The sequence below is a fragment of the Tympanuchus pallidicinctus genome, unplaced genomic scaffold (assembly GCF_026119805.1).
Source record: "Tympanuchus pallidicinctus isolate F22 unplaced genomic scaffold, pur_lepc_1.0 scaffold42, whole genome shotgun sequence".
Classification (NCBI taxonomy): domain Eukaryota; kingdom Metazoa; phylum Chordata; class Aves; order Galliformes; family Phasianidae; genus Tympanuchus; species Tympanuchus pallidicinctus.
In genome coordinates, this window is record NW_026294761.1 from 434,289 (window position 1) to 446,356 (window position 12,068).

Genomic DNA, 12,068 nt, shown 5'->3' on the forward strand with positions numbered 1-12,068 from the left:
ACAGCCTGAACTGCTTCCACATCATGAACAGAGAGAGGTGCCTTGGAGATCAGTCCCCTTACCAGCTCTGAACTCTCTGAACAGGTATCGTGGGATCAAAACACTCCTGAGCTAATACACATACACACACACACACACACACACACACACACACACAAGCCTGTTTGCTGCAGTAGGAAATCAGCTCTTCGAGCACCAAGCACCCAGATGGAAAGTGATGTCATCTGTGTATCTGTTCAGGCTTACTGAGACTGCATACAATTAAACACAACCCCTTCAAGGAAAGGAGGGGAACCATCATCCCTCATGCTTACTCACCCACCCAGAACAACTTTAAATAGAAAAGAAGGGTTTCATTACAGAAGAAGGGAGACAGGCGCTCACTGCACTCTGCAGCCTTTGCTTCTTGGGGGCAAGGCAGCATGGGCAGGACGTGGAGGAGCTCCTGCACCACTCAGAGCAGTACAGCTCCCTCATGGACCTCACCATGAGAAGCAGCACTCAAGGTCTGGGTCCTTCCTGCAGCATCCTTAGAGGCATCAGGAACTCCCAGCCAACCCTAAACTACCAATCCCAATTCCTGCTTGGATGCCAGGCTGTGAGCACCAGGAGCATCTATTTCACAAGCAAAGATCTGGTAACTACATCAGCTACTCCAACCACCTCCACGAGGGCCCACGAGTCACAGAGCTCCATCAGGACTCCTGGAATCGCTTCTGACCCCAGAAGCAGCTCAGCAGTAAGCAGTAAGGGAAGAGCACAGGAGCTGGAGAGAGGACACAGCTTGCTGTCTCCATGGAGATTTGTCAAGCAGGGAATTACTCTGTGATAACACGAAGGCACATGGCTCAGTGTAGTGGGATGCGTGCGAGGAGGCTGAGCAGAAAAAACAGCTTCTGGCACTGATAACGATCCCTGAATACTTCTCTGCAGGAGATGAGACAGAAGCAGTTGCTTGGGACCTTTTGAACGACAGCCTGGATAGTAACACTGGAAAAAGAAACTCCTCCTGTAGGGGTGAAGCTTATGTTGGCAATGATTTGCACGGAATGAGCTAATAGGTTGCTTCCATCCAAGGGCAATAACTTACCCTTTTTCCTGGCTTGAGCAATGACTTCAGCAGCGCTTTTGCTCATCACCTTGGTGATGTAGAGAGGGCAGTTGGTTTGGTTGGCGATGGTGATTGCCCGGTTCACAGCTTCTGCCTCCACCTGAGAAACAAAGTCAGCAAATCAGCAACATCCCTGCAGGACAGCATAACCCATCCTCCTTGTAGGGGAAATCAGGGTGTGCAGGCGTGAGGTGAGCTCCCACCTCTCCAAATCTGAGCCGGAAAAACGTAGCATGTAATCAGGATAATTAAGATGGCATCAAGCTACACTCCCCTCTCATTACTCCCTTTCCTCCCAGGCTGCTTCTGAATCTCTCTACAAGCAGGCTAAGTCCTAAAGCAACCCCCCAGGTGCTTGGGGTCAGTATGGTTAAGCCTCTCCTTTAACCTAAGCAAAAATAAGCAACTAAATGTTAGCTCAGCAGAACTATTCGTGTTCCAGCCCACACGGAAGAGAGATGCTGTAGCCACATATTCTGGTAAGCCACGTTTGCAAGCAAGCCTTCTAAATTGTACCCTCCACTACGATATCTGGCTTGGGATCTGACAGAGCGTGAACCACCCCATAAATCAACTACTTTGATACCCATAAGGAAACCCTGAGCAAGGCTGAGGCACTACATGCTAGCTGCTCTTAGAACGAATGCAATCAGGAGTTTCCCAAGTCACATATCCTAATCAAAGCAGTCCAGCTGACAAACTTAATGAGAGGAATTCTCATAGTGCCTACTACTATGAAGAGCTGCAATGCCATGGACATCTTCCATGCCAACAAAGGAAAACCCACAGCAACCAGGCACCTGATTTCCAAAAGGAACCCGCCCAGGGCTGGCACACTCTCAGCACTCTGGAGATCTGCTCTGCAGTGCTTTGTCCCAGGTCACACTCAGCCAAACCCCATCAGCCCCAGAAGCAGAACGCAGCAGTTGCTGGGCCATGCACTGAAAGGAGCACCTGAAATAAAGGAGCTGGCAGCTGAATTTGGCACAAGGATGCCCAACCAGCTCCCCAAACCCAGCAGAGCTACAGGGGTACTGCCCAGGCCTGTCACCACTCCAGGGCTGGTGACAACCTTCCCTAGAGAGTGCTGCTGCCAGAACAGGGACATTTCTGGCCCAAAAAGGACAGGTTGAAAGGAAGGCTGTTTTCTCTTCAAGGTTCCACAGTCAGCAGCAGGAAAAGGGAGGCTGAAAGAAAGAGCAAAGAAAAGCCTGACTGTCCATCCTGAGAAGCAAAGAGCAACGTCAGATGGGCTGATGTTCCCAATGGCATCAGTTTGCAGGCACACGCACTGCTCCTCTGCTGCAGCACTCACATTTCCACCCCATGCTTCGGTTTCCTCACTTGCAAACAGGGATAAAACAACGCCCAGCTCCTCAGCTCTGACCAAAACGCCTCCAAGCAGCTGCTGAGCAGGAAGAGGATCATTTCTGCCCAGAAGAAAACGAGGCTGCTGAATTCCTGCCTTGTGCCCAGATGCTATGGTGACAGGCACATAACAATAACCCAGCGACTAGTCCAAAGGGGAATGTTTGCAATTACCAGCATGCATCAGAAGCCCTAACACAGCAGTTCTCCTGAAAAAAAGAAAAAAGAAGACAGACATTTCCTGGAGCGCTTGGATCGCTCAGGCTTTCGGCGTTCTTGTGGCTGAAACAGAAACAGCAGAAAAGTGACGGATGGCTCTGAGAAGTCATCACAGAATGATCCGCTCTGTGAGGCTGGGAGCTACAGAGAGTGATGGGTGATGCTGCCTTGGAACGGGGGTGGCTTTGTGAAGGACGGGACCGAAGGCTGGCTGTGACACCAGAGCCAGCAGCAAAATGCGAGGCTCCATTCGTGCCTCCTGCCCAACCTGCAGGCTCACAGGGGGTGCAGGACGTGGCCTCCATCAGCCAACGTAAACAGCGCTGCGTGGTTTGAAAAACACAACAGGGAAAAAGGAGGGGAGGGAACCAGATGACATCGTTTCCTGCTCTGTTTCCTATGACTTTAAAGGAGGAGAACGTGGGCTGAGAGCTTCCACCCTGCGCAGACGGCACAGCTGAGCTCAGAGCTGCCCAGCTGCTGGGCCACGTGTCCTGGGGCAGCCCTCCTCACCCCATCACCAACACCACATTCCTGCACAGTGCAGGAGACAGATGGAGCACCAAACCCGAGCCAGGGGCGCACACGGTTCATGCTTTGAAGCTCCTGCTCTGCTAATGATGGTCTTCGAAGCAGCCAGACGAGGCTGGGCTAATTTGATGATAGGAGCAGCCTTTCATAAGTCCACAGCAGTTATGGGGTGCTCCACAGATGAGCCCTTAAGTGTCAAGTCGGCATCTGTTCCTGCTCTCCTGATGCAAGGCAAGAAAAATGTCCCATTGAAAAAAATGCAGGAGTGGGTGGAAGGCTCGATGTGTGAGCTCACAACTTCCAGGAAGCAAGAATCCCAGCTCCTGAGGCCAAGCAGCTCTGCAAGGGCTCAGCCCAAGCTGAGAGTGTTCCCTTCACTCTGCCTGCAGCAGCTGAATGATTTACGTTCCTACTGAAATGCTGCTGGATGCTGCTTGTCTGAACCAAGGGAGGAAACTGAGGGAGCGTGAGGGCACGTGCAGATGATCTCACACATCCAGCTTCCAGCAGGACCACATCTGGCGGGCAGCACAGCCCCGTTATCTTGGGGGAACAGAGATAACTTATGGTGTGTAAGTACACAGATGGACATCCCAAACCTCGAATGCCGTGGTAAGGTACTGAGCTCAGAGATACTGAAAGAAGGGAAATGAAGAACTGAAAGGGCAACTTGTGAGTTCTTTTCTGCTCTTCACATTCTTTCAAGGACTTAGAGAGAGTGAGATAAATGGGAGTAGGGTGCTCAACCCCAGAGAAGATGAGGGGTTAGGTGTGCTGAAGTGCTTGCCTAGGACCTGAAACTCAGCTCCCCTCTCTGGTACACATTTTCTGTGCCTTCAGTACATCATTTGAGTCCCTCGTGGTAAAAAAAAAAATAAATAAAATCCACCATCTGTACAAAATTCATCTAACAATCAAATACAACAGAAGATACAAGTGTCTAAAACAATGTCACTCTGCTTTAGGTACCTCATGTGAAAGCACCTTCACAGACCCTCTCCAATAACCTACAGAAAGAGATGAGCATTTCCAGAGGGTGAATTAAACCTTAGGGTGGAAGAATTGTTCCCTGAAAGCACTCCTCTCCCCAGCAGAAAAGCTGAGGGGGGTTCCTCAATTTCTCATAAGTACCCACTGTAGCTAAGGCAGCAGTCAGAAGGGAGCAGTTACTGGTTATTTAGTAGGAGTTAGTCCCTAGAAGAGTCCTTGCCTCCTCCCTTATCCCATACAGCCATACTGCTTATAGCCAGGATGAAATCCTGCTTCTGGCCACATCCATCCCAACGGAGCTTCCCAACGGTAAAGGCATCCTCACCTCTTCAGGTCTGCTCAACACGTGCCCTTCAGGGCCTGTGATTCCCAGCTCCAGGATCCTTTGCTGCTCCTAAGGCAGATTAAAAAGAAGAGCAGAAAAAACAAGATTTAAAGCAATGTGCATTATTGCAGCAAACACAGCTGTTTGAAAGAGGCACAAGCGAGATCCTGAGCATCTGTCCTAGTTGGTGGTCACATGGGGCTTTGCATGAGGGCCTTAGAACCAGAGTTCTATCCAATATGTACTGCTGAGAATAACCAGAGCTCTACAGCAGCCCAGCTGATTCGCTCACAGGAGCTCAGGGAAGCCTTGTATATTAATTTGCCTCACAATGGGCTCACAGTCCCCTCAGCTTTCACTGCTCATTCACGTCTATAAAATGGTCTCTCTACGACTCAAAAAACAGCATCTCATGGAAACATCATCCAGCGACGGCAGGCAGCTGGGCTCAAGGACTCAGGTGGTCTTCTCCCCACTGAGACAATGCAGAAACCCTTTGCAATGCCACATGGAGAGGCACAAGGTGTAAAACGAGCTGCAGATCAGATTACATCCAATTAGCAATGCCCTCTTTGTGGCTATTTCAAGGATTCCAAGCGTCAGCATCCCAGGTACTACACAAAGTTGTTTTCTTTCTCTACGTTACTGCACAGCATTTTTCTGCAAGCAGCAGCAGTCACAGCCAGCACAGTCTTTCAGTTATGGCCAGAAAGGCAGAGATGGCCAACAGCTGCCCCAGAAACCTTACTTATCCCTGACAATGAAGGGAACGACATTCAATGCACAGCTGCGTTGTGCTTTTAAGTGGCTCAAAGATATCCTGGTTGCAAAGAGGGATGTTGAGTTTAAACCTCTCCCAGCAGTTTGAAGCTGATAATCCACAGAATAAACAGAACATACCTCGGCAATGATGTCACCATTCTCAGCGTGCACTTGAGCTGTGGCACCAATATCCCGGATAACGCTCAGGACTTCATAGATCTGAAAGAGGGAGAATACACACAACAGTACACACCAGGTCTGTGGTCTGCAGCTGTACATTCAAATAGCATACAGAATTTGTCAGAATGGAGGACAGAGGAGCGTGATTTCCCACTCTGCAACGAGTTTGAGAGGGCTCAGGTTGACCAGCCCACAACTGATGCCTGCTCTGTTAACGGCCGCTCATTAAAATGCTCACCAGAGTCATTAGAGGTAACTGTCATCCACCACTGCCTCCCACACGGTTCCAAATGACTCCCAGGCATTCCTCTCCTCCCACCACATTTAGAAATATAAACTATCCAGCTCGACAATTAGCTGTGCTCAGAGGGATCCACTGGAAGGGCAAACAGGAGGGCAGTTCCTTTCTGAGGTCCCAGTGGTTCCAACACAACAGCCCCAAACCCACTTTCCGGACCAGGATGTGTTTGTAAACTGAAACTCATGCCAGGGATCTCACTGTCCTGCCCTGTATTGATGCAGAAAGCAGCAATTTATAAAACTGCCACTTCTTCCACACGAAAGGAGTTGGGATAAACCCTCTGTTCCCTCAAAATGAGTTTTACTATTGCTGTCCCTTAGCCAAGACTTGAAAGAATTCTTCGAGGCAGAGCTCTGGGTACTGTTACAAACCTCAGGTACTGTTACACATACAAAAAGACAAAAACCAGAAGAATGCTAGATCCAAATACAGTGAATATAAACCCTGATAGAGACAGATGCACTGATCCTTCCTACCTGGGAGTCAGACAGCTGGAAGCGGTCTTTGAAAGCCATGTAAACCAGGAAGGAATTCACACCTAGAAAGAGAGCGAAGGAACTGTCCTCAGCATACAGACTGCAGGCACAGATAAGGCTCAGGACAGAAAGAAGACATCCCACTCCATCAGCCCCTTATCAAGCAGTAATCATAGACACATAAATTACTTTAACCTGCTATGAAATGCATGCACACAATACATATGCTCTCATAGCAAATTGGTGTGAAGGCAGTGAAACTACAAGCAAGATGGAAAATGACTCAAGCCTAAGGATGCAATGTCATGGAAATCACAGAGGGGAAAAGCCTGTGAGGTTGCTTAATTCAGCTCTACTGCCCCTGATTCTTCCTTCGTTTCCACATCTGAAGTGATCACCCACCTGCACTCACAACACAAAGCATTTGATTTTCAAGTTCAAGCTGATGGATTTCCACTGAACAAAGGTGCTCCTCTGCACGGCAGCAGCCAAAGGCTCACCTCTGTACATCAGTGCTCCCCACATCAGTGGGACAAGACAACAACAGGGCCTGATGTCGTGAAGATGTAAGGATAAACTACATCTGAAAAGCCAGTCTTCAAACATAGGAAGCAATTCTGAAGAACAAGGAGGGGAAAGGCTTCCCTCAGCTTTCTCTAACTGCACGTACCGTGATCTTTAACCAGAGCTTCCATCTCCTCCTGGACGCCTTTGTGCCACTCGGTGATGTCCACGTGCAGGGAGTAATCACAGCAGGATTTGCTGTCTGCCCACTCTCGCCACTGGTCAAATGCAGTCAGCAAACTGGTCCCCGGCTCAGGAACCACATGATCAACTGGGAAAGACAACAAGAACACCAGTAAGCTGCTGCAAAACCAAGCCATCACTTTTACCCTTAGGATACAAGCTGGTTTTTGCTCCACATCCCAAACAAGAGGCAGTGCAAAGTGAAAAACAAGGAGGACCAACAGCCTGTCCTGAACGCAGACACAGCCCTGCTGCCCACGCCATCCCTTCAGTCTGATTTCAGCCCAGCACACTGGGTCTAACAGCACCCGGGCTCGTAGGCAGCTATGGAATATTCCACCAGTCCTACCCGGGCTCGTAGGCAGCTATGGAATATTCCACCTACCTCAAATGGTAACTGAAGGGATTTGGTAATGATGTCTCCACTTTCTGAGGTGTGTAAAGGCTGTACAAAGGCAAGAGGCTAACCCAAACCAACCCTACTTCCTGCAACGTTACCCACTCCCTCTCTGCCTTTTACATGACAGCTAGCAAACAGTTGTTCAAATATTTGCTTTTTTCCCAAAGGCCATGCCTGCCCCTCAAAGCACTGCTCTGGTTTGCAAAGGGAAGGGTGTGACATGCAGCTCTTTGTCCGTGTGCCACTGGCACAGCTGCACCACTGGGGGCTGAAGGGTTCAGGAACAGGAGGGCTCTATCTGCTCATGAGGACACAGGCTTCTGCCCGTTAAAGAAATCTGTGCTATGGGTGAAAGCTCTGACATTTGCTTGGCATCAGCTCACGGATGTCGTTTTCATCACCTCCGGGAAAACGAAGCCAAACTCAGCTGACAGTCCTGCTGTTGGAAAAACCATCTGATTTCTCCTCCACCAGCTCCTCCTCTCCAATGGTCAGAACCCTTCCACGAGCTTCCAGACTGAATTGTTTCCTGGCCACTCTGCAGCCCATTGTCACTCTGCCAAAGTTAATCTTCAGCTTAAACAGTATGAACAACAAGGAGAAAAATAACATTCCCTCTGCATTACCAAAGGGACATGGAGAAAACCCAGGTTTGCAGACATGGCCCAGTCTTAACACAAGAGCTGTCTTCCTCAGCCTGCTAACTAATTAAAAAGCCAAAACAGTCCCATTTAATCTCAAGGGCACCACAGCCATAAATCCATCTCTGCTCAGACGAAAGGTGCTGTAAAAGTGCATTCGGCCCCCAGACAACACATAGTGGCCTATGGACATTAGGGATTTCTGCCTGAGGGCAGCAAGGGGTTAACACTATGGTCTCTGCAGCCCAACACAGAGTCCCTAGGACTGACTCTGGTGTTCAGAATCAGAGCTTTATCACCGTCCCATTTCATGCACTGCCCAAGTATGACTAATGGGAGTTAGCGCAGGGAGGTGGGGAAAGGGACCTCTACCAGATCTCTGACAGCTGGTTATAGAAAGGATAAGGGATGGAGGTAATGGGGCACACGTTGGGATTTGGGATGTGTCACATAGAAGCTGCACCACCACCACATCCTGCAGCAGCTCCCTGGGGCTCACTGCAGCCATACAACCCATCATCCCCATCCACACAGAATGCTTTGCTTCCATCGCAGCTCTCTGCCAGGCAAATACTACCAGTGACCCACTTGGTTACATCCACGTTGAAGGACCCAGCAAGAGGCAGGCTCAGGTGTGCAAGGTAACCGCCAGCCTCCCCAAAACTGGGATCAAACAGCTCCAAAGAGATTTGGGGAAGCAGCACAGAGCTGCTCTGCAGCCACATCTGACCTGCAGCATGGGGGAAAAAGCTGCATTCATAGAGTCATAAAGGCTGGGAAACCACAAAGATCACTGAGTCCAACCATCACCCATCCGTGCTGCTGCAGAGGCAGCAGATGCTGCACAGAAGGCACAAGAAACACGGATGTAAGGCCCAAGTTCCAGCCTAGAGCAAATTCAGGCATGCACACGACTTCTCAGTTTTATCACCTCTCATTACTACACTGCAAGATCACGTCCCACATTCCTCCATGCTAGAGCTTGGGGGGCTTAGTTTTTGTTTGGTTGTGTTTTAGTTAAACCATAATAGTTAGAGCCCAAACAAGCAAGAATGCGCCCAGGTCCCTTCAAGGAGAAGAGTTAAGACTGATTCTTTGCCTGCTGCTAAATCAACCAATTATTGCAGCTACTTCTGCTTACTGGGCACGGGTAGGGATTGCCCTCACACATCTCAGAGCTCCTTCCAGCCCTCGGGCAGAGCTCAGACTGCAACAAAAAGCTTTTTCTTTACGGTCCCCACGCAGGGAGCGGCACAGAGCAGCAGATGAAAGCTCCATCTGCCCCGTTCCCACAGCCCTGAGCTTCCCGAGATGACCCCCGGGCAGCAGCACGGATGTGAGGTCTCCTGACCCAGCAGAGCACACAGCCGTGGGGTTTGCCATGTGAAAAGCAGAGTGCTTGGCCCTCAGTGAGCGCTGCTCCCCAGGGAACCCCCAGCTCACTGCTGTGCCTGCAGGACGCGTTCAAGGCAAGCTGTTGCAACACACTGCAGTCACCCCTTTGCTCTCCAGACCACTGCAGCCTTCATCTCGCCTCGCTTCCAAGCCCAGATGTTTTCTTCCTGCTGTACAAATGATGTCAGCTGCTGAGTACTGAAGAGGAAGCTGCCAACTCACTTCGAGCTCAAAGCATGTACCAAAAAAAGAAACAGAAGGAAGAAGAAAAGGCAGAAAAGGAAAGATCGTTTCAGTATCACTTCACTAACGCCGAAACCTCGAGGAGGAATTACAGAGCTGTGGTCCTCAGAGCAGCTCCCTGCACGGCACTGAACTTCGGCTCCAATCCTCTTTGCTTCTCAGTGGCAAAGCTGGCGTTTGGATTGCAGTGGTTTCCCAGCTCAGAGCAGAAAACATTCTGTAGATTTATCTTCTACCCTTGTGAGACACAGAATCCAAACTGCGAGAGGCTGTAAAGCAAGCTGGTCTGCATCAGGAAAGCAACTGCTCCACAGGAAGAAAAACAAAAAGATGATGTATTTTACAAATCATCTCATTTTTCTCTTGATAAGAAACCGATGGGATTCCAGCATTACTGGACAGTTTGTCTTTTTCTCAGACGAAGCAAAAGTTCACCACCCTTTGTAACGCAGTGGGATTTGAGCACCTGTGCACCCACATGCCATCATCAAACAGCCCTTAATTACCCCTTTGATGTGCTGGTTTTGCTCTCCCCCCATAACACTGCTTATGAGGTGCATCTGTACTTACTTCCAACTATTTGGGCTCCCACCCACTCACCACCCATGGCTGCTCTCTGCCCCTCTCCCGATCCTTTGCTCCCCTCCTCGGGCAGATTAATCAGCACAAGATGAAAAGCAGACAATAAGACAAAGTGAGACAACAGCACCAACAACTGCAAGCTTATGTGTGTGGCTTCCACGTCCCAGGGCTGGCATTCAGCCACATGAAACACTGTGCATCCTACCATCCCATAAGGCTGGATGCTGCAGCGAAGAGTTAACGCTCAGAATTAAGTCGAAAGGGAAGGAGGAAACTTAGAGACACCAATTTAAAGGAAACTTTGAGTTGCAGAATGGTTCGAATTGGAAAGGACCCTTAAAGGCCATCTGTTCCAACTCCCTGTAGTGCACAGGGACCCACAGGTGCTCAGAGCTCCATCCAGGCTGACCTCGGGTGTCCCCAGGCACGGGGCATCCACCATCTCTTGGGGCATGTTGGTTTCCTCTTCCCATTGGAGCTTTCCCAAAGCAGGGGGCTGCCCAGCTCTCCCCCAGCAGCACCCAGTTGGAGAACAGAAGTAACAGGCAGATGTGATCACCAACAGCCTACAGGATGCTCTGGGACAGACAAACATCATTTCAAAGAGCTCTATGGCACCTGAAGATCTCAAAAAAATGCAAGTTAGGAACCCAGCTTAAGAGAAACGGCTGCTTTTCTGGACCTCAGTGGCACAGCTGAATCCAGCCCTGCACTGGAAACAGAACGTTATTTGCTGGATGGATGCCCTGATGGGTGGGGATTAATGGGTTTTATGGCTTCCTGGTATTGTGGCATGTTCAGATTTTTGTCTTTTCTTTACATCCTGCCTCATTTGAGCAGGGCTTGGCTCACTGGCTGCTCTTCCTGGAGTTTCTATTAATAGTTTTTTGCTTCCAGCTTTGCCCTCTAAAGCCTTTTTTCAACCCTTTTAATTATGTGACATCTAAAGCACGCACAAAACTCTTCCTCTGTCTTCAGCTAATGAATGCCACTACCAGGAAACAGAAAAACTGTTTTATATGGACAACAGAAAACTGAATTAGGCCAAAAAAATTGGGTATGTCATACAACCACGTGTGCAGGGCTCCATTCACTGCTGTATACATTATTTCAGGCAATGACCAGCACAGAATGCACCTATTGTGCAAGAGTTTATAAGGTGTAAATCCTCAATATTTAACTGCTAGCAGTCAGGTTTTAAATAGCAGCTTGATTACTATAAACACATCTGCCTTTTTAATACTACTTAATCTTCGCAGCCACCGTTTGTGATGAAATCTGGTGTATTTATTGACTTGTATGTACTGCTGAAAGGCATTTTATGGAAGGGCTGTAATTAAATTCATCCCTGGTAATTGCAGAGCTCCCTGCAATGAGGACTGGAGCTGCTGTTGGTCTGTTGCTGCAGCAATGCTCTCCCGGCACTGGGGTGGACTGAGAGAGATGCTGTGGAAGTGAGTGGGATCCAAAGGAGAAGGCAGGCCCCTGACCGACCCAGGAGAAGATCATGCCATAATCTTCATGCCATAATCAGAGACCTTTATAACCAAGGTCAAGGCAACACGTCCTGTGCAGCGACAGCGCTGTTCTAAAGCCAACTCTCAGCTACAGGACAGAGACCTCAGCACGTCTTCTGAGCTCCAAAATCCCCAATCAAGCAACCTGCCGGAGCCTCACATCCCCTGCATTCCCATTACAGACAGTTCTTCCCCTAAAACACACTGCAGGGTGTGTTTACTCAATCTAGAACAAGGAAGGATCGCTACCAGTTCACCTTTAAGCTCACTGCTTCACCTA

The 12,068-nt window shown here is 49.3% G+C and overlaps 1 protein-coding gene across 4 annotated transcripts in view; it reads right to left on the reverse strand.

Annotated features, from left to right (window-relative positions):
* The window catches only part of DPYSL2 (dihydropyrimidinase like 2), a 44,502-nt gene that overhangs the window by 9,944 nt on the left and 22,490 nt on the right, over positions 1-12,068 (reverse strand). For all 4 annotated transcript variants that reach the window (XM_052702017.1, XM_052702019.1, XM_052702020.1 and 1 more), the window contains 5 exons: positions 6,934-7,098; positions 6,264-6,325; positions 5,445-5,525; positions 4,545-4,613; positions 1,091-1,211 (listed from right to left, as the gene is read on the reverse strand). In XM_052702017.1, the coding sequence (XP_052557977.1) occupies positions 1,091-1,211; positions 4,545-4,613; positions 5,445-5,525; positions 6,264-6,325; positions 6,934-7,098 (498 nt within the window). The remainder of the gene's footprint in view (positions 1-1,090; positions 1,212-4,544; positions 4,614-5,444; positions 5,526-6,263; positions 6,326-6,933; positions 7,099-12,068) is intronic.